This window comes from Malaclemys terrapin, chromosome 8 (assembly GCF_027887155.1).
Source record: "Malaclemys terrapin pileata isolate rMalTer1 chromosome 8, rMalTer1.hap1, whole genome shotgun sequence".
Taxonomy (NCBI): domain Eukaryota; kingdom Metazoa; phylum Chordata; order Testudines; family Emydidae; genus Malaclemys; species Malaclemys terrapin.
The window spans coordinates 41,207,480-41,220,251 of NC_071512.1; the positions used below are offsets into that span (position 1 = coordinate 41,207,480).

The following is a 12,772-nucleotide window of genomic DNA, read 5'->3' on the forward strand; positions in this document are numbered from 1 at the left end:
AGTCAGAGGGCAAAAAGGACGAATCCAATTAAGGGACCCCAATAACTGTTGAAGCTGTACAAACGTAAGAGGGTTGGGCAATACCAACTCGGGACAAACTGGACGGGCATATGACTGGAGCATGCGGTGACCAAGATACAAAAAGGGTGGCTGACGCTGGATCTTGTCCGGTGCCACAACCAGGCCACACGCCGCAAGCTGGTGGCGCAGTTCGTCCAGCCAGTCATCAGGGAGGACGGGGTGAGCCACCAGGATGTCATCCATGTAGTGGTAAATTAAGGCATCTGGGTGTGCTGCGCGGAAGGGCCGTAGGGCCTGCGCAACAAAATGCTGACACAAGGTGGGGCTATTCAACATGCCTTGAGGGAGCACATTCCACTGATAGCGTGGAGTGGGCTGGGAGTGATTCAAAACCGGAACAGTGAAGGCAAAGTGCACCCGGTCCTCAGGGTGCAAGGGGATGGTAAAAAAACAATCCTTTAAATCTATTACAAATAACCGGTAATCACAGGGAATAAGGTTGGGATTAGGGGTACCACACTGCAGGGGACCCATAGGCTGTATAATTTTGTTAATGGCGCGAAGGTCCTGCAGGAGGCGCCACTTGCCAGATTTCTTTTTAATCACAAACACGGGGGTATTAAAGGGGCTAGTGGACTCCTCCAAACGTCCTGCCTTCAGCTGGTCATTAACCAAGTGCTGGAGGGCCTCCAGCTTTTCTAAAGGAAGCGGCCACTGCGCAACCCATACGGGTTCGTCAGTGAGCCAACGGAGGGGGAGGGCCGTATGCCTAATCATTGATATGGATGGTGGCAGTGAACTGTGTCAATAAATCACGGCCCCACAGGTTGAGGTGGACGGGGAGAATGATAGGCCGGATACGGGCGCGGCGGATGCCTTGGGGCGCCCTAACCTCCAACCATCGGGCACTTCGTTGTGAGTCCTGTGCCCCGCCCACACCCCAAACTGCCGGAGCCTGCTCTGTGGGCCAATGGGCGGGCCACTGCGCAGCGGCAATGACGGTAATGTCTGCCCCAGAGTCGATAACACCCTCGAACGGCTGATCGTTGAGGCAGTAAATGCGTTTGGGTTGGGGTGCTCCAATGTCTTTAACAACTGCTGCCACTTGTGGGTGAATAGTGCGCTGGTCGGTGGACCCGAAGCCTCCGGTTCGGGGAACGTTTCTTCCCCCTGCCGGAAGGGAGTAGGGCACAAGTATGAGTTGCGCCCAGGCATCTCCCTGAAACAGCCGTTTCGGGAGATGACTCCACAGTTGAACATGGATAATTCCACCATAGTCCGAATCCACCACCCCAGGCACCACAAACAGGCCCTGCTTGCTGGCGGACGAGCGGGGTAGGACAAGGCCCACCATGCCCTCCGGCAGCGGGCCCTGAATCTGGGACGGCATGAGGAGGACCTCCCCGGGGAGAGTGATATCCATATTTTCCTGATTAACAAGGTCAATCCCCGCACTGCCCCTTGTGGCGGCGGGGGCGTCGTGCACGGAGAGGGGCGCGGCCTTGGGTCTCGGGCTGGTCGCAGGCCCGCCTACTAGTTTCCCGGGGGGTTGTCTCGGTTAGCAGCCAAGACCCGGCTGTCACCCCCGGCCAAGCGACACTGCGCAGCCCAATGGTAGCCCTTTTTGCATTTCGGACACAGCGTGCGGGGCCTCTGGTCTGTCCGGGGCTTGGGTTTGTTTTTACACATGCCCCCCGCAGGGGCCCGACACTCCCGCCAAAAATGTCCGGGCTTCTGGCAGTTAAAGCAGTTCCCCTGAGGCTTCTGCCCCTTGTGCAGGGCAGCTGCCAGCAGGGCCATCTGATGGGTCTGAGTGCCTACGTCAGCACACGCCTGCAGCAATTCTGCCAGGGTATACCCGGGGCGCCCGACCACTGCCTGCATGGCACGGCGGCAGTCTGCATTGGCATTTTCGTAAGCCAATTTTATCATTAGTTCAGTCTGGGCTTGCGGGTTATCAATCTGCCTCTGGACTGCCTCTTGGAGGCGGTCAATAAACTGGTGGAATGGTTCGGTGGCACCCTGCCGAGTAACCGCAAAGGACTTAGAGGACTCGCCTGCAGCGGGGACCCTGCGGAACGCGCGACGGACACACTGGCCAATGATGGGAAAAGCTACCCGGGGCGTGCCCGCCGCCTGCTCGGGGATGCTCGAAAACTGCCCTGTGCCATATAACTGCTCAGCAAGATAAGCCCCCCCACCTTGCGCTGCTGCTGCAAGCGCCTCTCGCTGGTACTCGCTATCCCACACAACGTATTGCGCGGGAGACAGCACCATGCGACACATGTCTTTCCAATCTTGGGGGAGCAAGAAGTAACCGTTTGACACACCTTCCAAGATCCCCAGGGTGAAAGTGGACCGCACCCCGGTCTCACGAACTGCCTTGCGGAGCTCGCGCAGAACTGAGTAGGGGAGAGCCTCCCAGTCCACTATCTGCCCCCCATTTCCATTATCCCGCCAAGAGATGGGAAACGACTCGAACCCACACTTGGATTCCTCATCGGTCAAGAGACCGGCCTCACGCGCTTGCCGCACCGCCGCGGCGACAGCGCCCCCCTGCCCGACCGGTAGGCAGGGGGGCGCCGCCACGGGCGGCGGCGCAGGGAGGGTCAGCTGTGGGCAGGAGGGGGGTGGCCCATCACCTGGGGGCAAAAGGGGGACCGGCTTGGGGCTGTTGGGGCCGATCCCCTCCAGTGCCTCCTTACAACGCTGCCAGAGCAGCAGGCACTGAACTGGGGCACGGGGTTTACTATACAAGGTGATCCCAATCTGTATCCAATCAAAAAGCTGCAATGACCCGCAGTCTGGATACCAGGGGCACTGGCGATCTATTTCCCTTAGGAGGTCCTCAATATGAGCGACCGGGACAGCGACACATGATCGCTGTCGTATAATCTCTTGTAACTCTCTTGCGTGCTCCTTCTGGGCACTGGAAAGTTTCCCCCCCATACTCACGAATAAGGGGCGGCAAACAGCCGCGGGCGCGCTCGGCGTATCCAGCCGGTGAGTAGAGGGGTATCACGTCGGGGTCACCAGCTGTGGTGACGACGCAGGAAAGGAAACAGAACGCCAGGTCTGTGGTAGCTAGAGAGCTTTACAAGCCTCTTGCAAAAAGCCTCCCAGGAAAACTTTTCCTGGGGTTTTTATTTCTCTCCTTACTTTGTTTACAACTCTTCTTAGTGGTTACATTCTTGCGCATAGAAGAGCCAGGCAGTATACATGCACATAAGATAACGAACCCATCTCTTGAGCGCGTGAACACCAGCTGCGAGGGTACAATCAAATCAGCCAAATAAGTTTCCCAAACACAAACGCTGGATTGAAGGTCACTCCTGCCTCGTAGCCATGGGAGCAGTTTGCTGCGCCCGTGGGCTGGCGATTCGGGAGCTATGCATCCCTACAGTCTCTCCCTTTTATCATGTTCTTTCTTCCCCCTTGGCTCTGCTCCCCCCCCTTCACAGTCAGGTGAGCATTACCTCATCGTAGTCCCAAACTAACCAAGGGAAGGAGGGTGACTCACTTGAGAGTCCAACAGATCCTTTGTTGCTGCCTAGGCCAGTATCCTTTGTTCCTGTGAGGCTGGGCTGGAGTTGTCCCATACATAACTTGATGAGGTGTGAACTGCCCCTCTGCTCCTGGAGAGTTTTGCCTGGGCTTGTTTTAAGCCATGAGGACACATTTTCAGCCTCATAACTATATACATGAAATTACAACCTATAACAACACTGCTCAGTGCATCATGAGCCTTCCGAAGACACCTGACATGACAAACTTTGTATTGGATACCACACAATCATATTATAAGGATGAACATAGGGGTCCAGGGTGTTCCCCCAAGGTAGAGAGTGTCAAACCAATTTCAAGGCAAAGTCAAGCAACCAGTTGGGAAGGGGGAGGAGGTATAAAACACTAAAAGAGCAAAGAAATGCCCGTCTCTGATTGGAGCACAACCTCACTCCTCACCCCTCCCATGGGATACAAAAGGGGTGGGATAAGACCCCAGACCCAAAATGGAACATGACCCTAAGTTGTAAGGGGTGGGACTGTGGGTGTGCAATGCAGGTATATTTGGGCCTACTAAGAAGGAGGAGGTGGGAATAGGGAAAACGGAGAATGGGAAATGAGAATGGTGAATGAGAATGAGGAACGGGGACACAGGCAAGGGTCTGCAGCGTCAGAGCTGGGAATGGAACACCGGGAAACAGGATCTGCTGGTGTGTAGAGCTATGGACATGTTTGCTTGGAACTAACCCCAATAAACGTTGTATTGCCTGTACTTTGGAGTTCTGGTCTTCTGCTTTCTGTCTGCATGGCAAGAACCAGGTGAGGGGGTGAAGGGAAAGCCCTCTAACACAATTTATAGCAAAATGTTTTGGCAAAAAAAAAAAAATCAATGTTCATAAAAAAACCAATAGTTTTTGCCAAAAATAGATTTAGCAAGTAAATTAAGGTTAAAATAATTGTCAAAAAAGTATTTTTCACCAAAAATTCAGAAAAAAAATTCTGTGAAAAATTATTTTTTAAGACAAAAACTTGAAAAAATTGATTTTTAATTGGAAAAAAAATTAAATAATTTTAGGCAAAATGCATTTTTTAAAATCAAAAACCGAAAACATATTTCGTAAAAAAATAATTTTTCATTAAAAAAGGATTAAACTATTTTCTGCCAAAACAGTGAATTTTCAATTAAAATTTGAGAAAAATGATTTTTCATTGGAAAAAATCAAATAAAATCTTTAGCCAAAAATCTATAATTTTGATTAATATATTTTGATTAAACCCATTAAAAATGATGATTTTTTTCTGAAAAAATGATTTTTCATTGAAATAAATTATATATTTTAGCCAAAATTCTATTTTTGATCAAAAATGGCAAAGAAATGGCAAAAATATAGATTTTCACCAAAATATTTAAAAAAAGTCTGTGAAAAAATTATTTTGAAGAAAAAAATCTTGAAAAAAAATTGATTTTTCATTAGCAAAAATAAAATATTTTTTTAGGCAAAAATATTGATCAAAACCAAAACTGAAAACTGAAAACCAAAAATTTTTTGGCTAGAAAAGACTTTTTTTTAATAAAAAAACAGATTACAATTTTTCTTCCAAAAGTTGAATTTGGAATTAAAAATTGGTTTAAATCTATTTTAAAAAAATATCCCAAAAGTCTATGTTTTGATCAAAAATGTAAAAAAAAAAAAATTGACCAAAAAAATCAAATTTTCTTCAAAAAAATCTATTAACTTTTTTCTGCAAAAATTGCCTTTTGAATTAAAAGTCTTCTTATTATTGTAAAAGTAAATTATTTTATTATTTTTCATTGGAAAAATCAAATAAAACTTTTAGCCAAAAGATCTATTTTTTAAATTAAAAATGTAAAAAATTAAATGAGCTACTGAGATGGGACCCAGATCCCCTCAGCACAGGAAGGAGATTGGTTAACATGTGTTGAGTGACCAGCCATCATTAAGAAGAGTCTGAGGCAGAGACTGCTACCCAGGCCCCACTGAAATTTGAGTCTGTGACTCCTGCATTCTGATTCTGCTGTTCTAACCCCCTCAGCTACAGAGCAGGTGCCCTCAGCCCAGGAAGGAGAGAAGGTATGTTGGGCTCAGTGGGTAGTGATCAATGGCTCAATGTCTATTTGGCAGCTGGTATCAAGTGGAGTGCACCAGGGGTCAGTCCTGGGGCTGGTTTTGTTCAACATCTTTATTAAAGATCTGGATGATGAGATGAATTGCACCATCAGCAAATTTGCAGATGACACAAAGCCAGGGGGAGAGGTAGATATGCTGGAGGGTAGGGATAGGGACCAGAGTGATCTAGACAAATTGGAGGATTGGGCCAAATGAAATCTGATTGGGTTCAACAAGGACAAGTGCAGAGTCCTGCATTTAGGAAGGAAAAATCCCATGCACTGCTACAGGCTGGGGACCGACTGGCTAAGCAGCAGTTCTGCAGAAAAGGACCTGGGGATTACAGTGGATGAGAAGCTGGTTATGAGTCAGCAATGTGCCCTTATTCCCAAGAAGGCCAACAGCATATTGGGCTGTATTAGTAAGAGCATTGCTAGCAGATTGAGGGAAGTGATTATTCCCCTCTATTTGTCACTGGTGAGACCACACCTGGAGTATTGTGTCCAGTTTTGGTCACCCCACTACAGAAGGGATGTGGACAGATTGGAGATAGTCCAGCGGAGGGCAAGGAAAATGATTAGGGGGCTGGGGCACATGACTTACGAGGAGAGGCTGAGGGAACTGGGGTTATTAAGTCTTCAGAAGAGACAAGTGAGGGGGGATTTGATAGCAGCATTCAACTACCTGAAGGGGGGTTCCAAAGAGGATGGAGCTAGGCTGTTCTCAGTGGTGGTAGATGACAGAACAAGGAGCAATGGTCTCAAGTTGCAGTGGGGGAGGCCTAGGTTGGATATTAGGAAACACTATTTCACTAGAAGGGTGGTGAAGCACTGGAATGGATTACCTAGGGAGGTGGTGAAATCTCCATCCTTAGAGGTTTTTAAGGCCTGGCTTGACAAAGCCCTGGCTGGGATGATTTAGTTGGTGTTGGTCCTGCATTGAGAAGGGGATTGGACTAGATGACCTCCTGAGGTCTCTTCCAACCCTAATCTTCTATGATTCTAAGGAGATTGCTTGAGGTTGAGGAGCAACAAGCTACCAGTAAGGAGAATCCAAGGCTGGCCTCAGAGAGTTTTGAACCTATGATCCCTGCATTCTGAGACCACTCGCTAATCCCCTGAGGTAGGAGCCAGGCCCTGAGTCCCCTCAGTGCAGGGAAAATGTTGGATAAGGCTGAGGAGTGACACCAGGTGAGATCCACAAAGGGACTCAAGTGCCTAATTGTCACTGTAGCCCTAAAGCCAACATTTAGGCACCAATGAGATACTCAGACCCTGCTCAGCTGCCACCCACCTTTGGAGGCACATAATAACGTGGCACCTAATTTTCTGCCCATGGCATGCAGAATATCACTGAGTCCTGAGGTAGGGTGACCAGATGTCCCGGTTTTATAGGGACAGTCCCAATTTTGGGGGCTTTTTCTTATATAGGCACCTATTATCCCCCCACCTCCTGTCCCAATTTTTCATACTTGCTGTCTGGTCATCGTATCCTGAGGCTGCCATACAGCTCAGTGTCCTGGCTCCTCCCAAAGCCCTAGCAGAAATCTCAAGCAAGACATCAGCTGCCTTTCTCACCTGCAGGCCCCAGATGGGTGTACTTGGAGTGTGCTGCTGGATCAGGCCCCACACAGATAACATTTGGGGTGAGTAGAGTAAGAATTTGGGGGGGGGGGGGGCAGGCTGCTGTGTGCATCAAATAGCTAGGGCAGTCCCCTGGGAGTGGGAGACCCAGGTTAAACTACCTCCTCTGCCTAAGCTAGATCAGAGACTTGACCCCAGATCTTCCTCCTCTCAGGTGAGTGCCCCAAGCACTAGTCTATAGGAATATTTTGGGATGGGTCTCTCTCAGACTCTCCTAGCTGCCTACCTATGCTACAATCACACCTTTGTTTGCAGTGGATGTACCCTTACTCTGCTTTTGGCTGCTAGCTCAAAGAGGGCTGCTAGCCCTCTGCTGTTTCATAACTTCTCTCCACACAGATATTTATGGACCGTGATCTAGTCACCTCTTAACCTTCTTTTGGTTACATGAAGGCATCTTGGCACTACCCCAGTGGGATGGCGTACACCATATGCAATCAGTTGCAATAATTAATAATCACCGTGTGAAATGCATATTGGTCCAGATCTCTGTGGCCAGATGTCACTGCTGCCATTAGGGTGAACTGGCTCCAGCATTCACAGTCAAGGCAGAGGGGTAACAGAGTGGGCATGCCAGAAGCCTATCTTCCCTCTCTCCTGGTACAGTGGGCTGGGTACATGGGGAGGGGCTGTGTGGGGATTTTGCACTGTGTTGCCAACATGTAACTCTGAAGCGAATGAACCCTGAACTGCTGTCTGTGGGGATAGCCTTTCTCTGATACCTTTCACCAACAGGAGCCTAGAGGATAGCACTAAAAGTTGTCAGGGAGAGGCGAGGGCAGTGTGCAGAGCTCTCTACCCTCCCACCCCAGGTACTGCAGGGATGTTGTGCCCGCCGCTTCTGGGAGTGGCACAGTGTGGCGTGGGACCAGAGCAGGCCGGGAGCCTGTCTTAGCCATGCTGCGCACCGCTGCCACCCCAGAGACGCTCCAGGTAAGCGGTGCCAGGCCGGACCTGGCACCCCGAATCCCTCCTGCGCCTTGCACCCCAACCCCCTGCCGCACCCCTCCTGCACCCCAATCCCCTGCCCTGAGCCCTTTTGTACACCCTGCACCCGTCCTGCGCTCCCACCCCTTGCCCTGAGCTCCTTCCAGCACACCGCACCCCCCCACACACCCCGCACTCCCTCCTGTATCCCAAACCCCTGCCCCAGCCCTACATTCATGGCCCTGCATGCAATTTCCCCACCCAGATGTGGACCTCGGGCCAAAAAGTTTGCCCACCCCCTGGTCTAGCGTCTGCTGAGCCCTGACTGCTCCGCAGCTGAGATTACTCTGTGTGTGTGATTGGAGTGTCTGGCTCAGCTCCAGGACAGAGAGAACCTTGATATATGCTGGAGAGCGGAAAGCTGCATCACAGAGAGAGCTGGAGCCGCCTTGTCCTGCCTTCTCCCACGGTCTGCTCAAAGCTGAGGAAATAACAGCTCGACAACATGTGCAAAGGATTAGCAGCCTTGCCACACACATGTCTGGAGAGGTGAGAACAATGAGTGTTTGTGCAGAAGACAAGATGGTTGTTGATTTACAGGCAAGATTGCTTCAATTTCTTAAATTAGATGGGGGCATTTAAACATGCAAATACTTAGCCCGGTGTTGTGTTGGAGGGCAAGGCGTGAGGCAAGGTCCTGCATGCTGCCCTGTCCAATACAAAGGACAGTTACAGCATGTAAGAGAAAAGCAGGTATCAGTATTGTTCCAAAGAGCAGCGGGAGGGTGTCTTTCCCTGTATGTTGCTCTGACTGTTATCTGGGCCGCAGGGGCCAGGTGCAGGGCAGCGGCAGCCCGGACCCCGACCCCGGACACCCGCCGCGCGGGGCGGGGCGGCTGCTCTCCCCGGACAACGCGGGGCCGGGCGGCTGCCTCGGACCGGAGCCGGCCGGCCCCCCTGCCCCGTGAGCTCGCGGTGCGGGGCCGGGCGGCTGCCCCGGACTCCGGAGTTCGCGGGGCCGCGAGCTTCCCCGGACCTCGGAGTTCATGGAGCCTGCGGGTGCCGGCTGCCCGGGACACGGCCCTGGGAGCACGCGTAGCCGCGGTGGGGGGAGGGGGAGAGCGGTCCCGGTCCTGGACCTCGCGGGGAGTCTATGGGATCCGGGCTGTACTGCCGTTTGGCTTGACCCTGAGCTGGCTGATGCCTACACTGAGCGAGGAGTGGTGTCAGTGAGAGACCCCACAGGTAACCCTGAAGGCTTGTGCTTCAAGAAACACTACACTTAAAATGCGCTGCTGTAGTGCTGCAGTGAAGATACTACCTATGCAGACAGGAGGACTTCTCCCATCAGCTTAGGTGCCCCTCCTCCCCTAGAGGCGGGTGCTAGGCACTGTCTATAAGGGGGCTAGGTCAGTTTAACTGCCTCACTCAGAGATGTGGATTTTCACACCCCTGAGCTATGGAATTATACCATCCTCATTCCCTAGTGTAGACCTGAGTATAGTCACAATTCCTTCCTGCTTCCTCCTTGCTGTAGGGGGGAATTCACTTGTGCTGGCCAAGGCTACCAACAAATGACCCTAGTCTCCATACATGTGCAGGGAGCAGACCTATCTCATTGAGCAGAAGGCAACAAAAGTTCAACCCTGACCCTACCCACACAACTTCTGTGGGAAGTGGGGGGTCAGCAGGTGTGTGGCTGACTCTGACAGGACAAGGCTGGGCAACTTGTGCAAGGGTACCAGACTAGTGCTCACTCCTTCTTCCTCCCGCTCCCTTGCACAGACCTCTCATACAGCTTGCAATCTAGCCCTGAATACAGAGCGCTAACCCTGCATCTGGAACAACCTGAGAAAGCAACAGTTACACTAGTGAACTGGCCAGCTACAGATTCCCTGGTCAAACACATGAAGGGTTTCTGTTCACAATCCCTAACTGCAGATCTGGAGCTGGGCTATTTAGATCGGGGAGGATTGGGTCTATCGTCTAAATAGTTGGAGATACTGAATGAATTGGTGGATCTATATGTGCCAAGTCTACTGTTTCCCCTGTAGATTATAGATTTGTGACCCATTATACAGGACTAGAAGCAGAAGGAGAGAAAGATATATATGCTTTCTGTGAAGCCAGGCGTAGTGCTTAGTGCAATGATCTCATGAGATGAGAATGTGATTTGTGGCTGTTAAGAAATAGCCTTGCTCTAAATGTTTCAAAGTCCTCTCCTGTTTCCTGGATTTCTCTGTGCATTATCCAAATCCACAGACCCCAGCCCCTCTGACAAGGCACAGTTCTTATTCAGCTATTTCACAATTTTTCTTGTTGTTGTTTTTATTAATAGCCACTTTTTTGAGATTTCTCATTCTATCCTACTTGAGGTACTTCACACTTGCTATGAGAACTTCTAGGGGCCACATTAGAATTTTCCAGGTTGCTCCCTGAGGTCAGAGAGAAAACACTTTTACAGAGAAAGAATGGGGCTGGATTTGCAGGTCCCTGGCTGGAAAATGCCTGTCTTAGCTGTGTCAGCTGGGAATTTCAGAAGCTCCTAAGGGATGTCGGAGCACAAGTCAAAGGGACCCCTGCACCAAGAGTCACTTTGTGTTTGGAAAATCCCTCACCCCCCCATTACTAGGTCTTCTAAGAACCTCCAGGGCAAAGCTGTTGCAAATGGCTGACTTGTTCCATTTCCTTCTAACATGTTTGTGATTAATGAAGAAACAACTGTACTAATAATAGGTGTTCCACATGTATGTATGCATACATATAAACAAAGATTGTAGCACTAATATTGGCAATATGTAATAGGAAGTCCTTCTCTCTCTTCATATGGCACTGGTCAGATACTCTAGACTCTCTATACTTGTGTGTAATTTCCTCCCCATACTGGGAGGGGTCAGTTACACTGTAACTTTAAAATACCTTTGATGATTTGTGCAAGTATCTATAGTTTAAGAAACTGTGCTCTCAGTGTATTCTGTATGAAGGAGCGCTGACCCTGGGCTCACCATGCTCTGGGACACTCTTTAAAACTAACAGTTAACAAATATACTCTTCTAGGGACTCCTCCACTTACCAAATAATTAACACAAATCTGATGCAAATTTGCTGTCCATTTTGTTTTTGCTAGGAGATTTTGCATGAATATGGCTGCAGCTTAAATCTATCCATCCCCCTTTACACAAGTGTAAATGACAACATAGGGACAAATTCTCATATACAAACAAGTTCTTTTTTTCACAACTCTGGCAGTGTCAAGGGGCCTTAAACAGGGCTGGCCTTACCATGAGGCAAACTGAGGCAGCCACCTCAGATGCCAGACTGGTGGGGGGAGGGGGGTGCCACTAGGACTCAGAGTGTAGAAAATTGTGTCTGCTGCTGGTGCATATGTATTCTCTCTGCTCTAGATGCACAGAGATGGTGGAGTGCTGTGCTGGAGGAAGGAGGGCACAAGAGACATAACAGGCAGGCTGGAGAAAAGGTGAGAGGGAATAACAGAAATCAGCAGGAGCTGCAGGGAGAGAGAGGAGGAGGAGGAGCCTCTTATGTACCTCTCTAGCATCCCCAGGAGTCTGGACTGATTAACACCAGCTTCGCAGGGAGCTTCCTGTTTCCTGCTGCTTCCCTGAACCCACTTGAGGAGAACAGGCAGTCAACTGAAGTAGTAGGAGCCAGTTAGACCCTTAAGATGCTGATATCTTCCCTTACTCAGGCCCTGCTACCAGCCTGCTTATTTGTCCCCTTCAACTGAGTGTTGAGAGCCACTATAGCTGGCACAGAACAGCAGTCATGAGTGAAAGAAGAAAACGCCCCTGTGGGGCAGCGTTCAGAAAAAGCAAGCAGCAAAGGAAGCTTTCCTATCTAAGCAGGAAGGAGCTCTCCTGAGATACATAGACACAAATGTTCATGGTGAGCCTTCCGGCCCCAGTGAGGATTTGAGTGGTGAGGAGATGCCTGATCTTCCAGTTAGTCAGAGTGCAGGTGACCTGGCAGCTACTGCAGCATCCATATCTCCATCTCAAATGGATGTAGGGTGACCAGACAGCAAATGTGAAAAATTGGGATGGGGGTAGGAGGGGGGGTAATAGGAGCCTATATAAGAAAAAGACCCAAGAATCTGGACTCTCTCTATAAAATCAGGACATCTGGTCACCCTAAATGGATGTAACCATGCACATTCCTGTAGAAAAGTATAGATCAGAGAAGAATGTGGTGGAGGCGCAAGAAACAGCTGCTGATGAGTTTAGTTCCTTAAGTCTAGGTGATCCAGGACTGTGGACCCACTTGAGCAGTAGCCTGAGGAACTTCCTTGTACTGCGTGGGCCACAGCAAGTGAAAAACTTCATGTTGCCCAAAGACAATGAAAACAGAAGTTTCCATCCAACACATTACTGGCATGAAATCCCCAATGGTGACAAAGTGGAGAGGCCATGGTTTATGTACTCAAAATCCCAGAGTGCTGCATGCTGTTTTTGGTGCAAACTCTTCCAGTCTAATGTTCCAACCACATTGGGTTCTACAGGAACAAAGGACTGGAAAAATCTGGCTAGA

At 49.8% G+C, this 12,772-nt stretch overlaps 1 protein-coding gene across 1 annotated transcript in view; it reads left to right on the forward strand.

Annotated features, from left to right (window-relative positions):
- Positions 1-8,598: 8,598 nt before the first annotated feature.
- Positions 8,599-12,772, forward strand: part of RGS5 (regulator of G protein signaling 5) — a 101,407-nt gene continuing 97,233 nt past the window's right edge. The window contains exon 1 of the mRNA XM_054037082.1: positions 8,599-8,773. Coding sequence (XP_053893057.1) covers positions 8,730-8,773 — 44 coding nt within the window. The 5' untranslated portion in view covers positions 8,599-8,729. The remainder of the gene's footprint in view (positions 8,774-12,772) is intronic.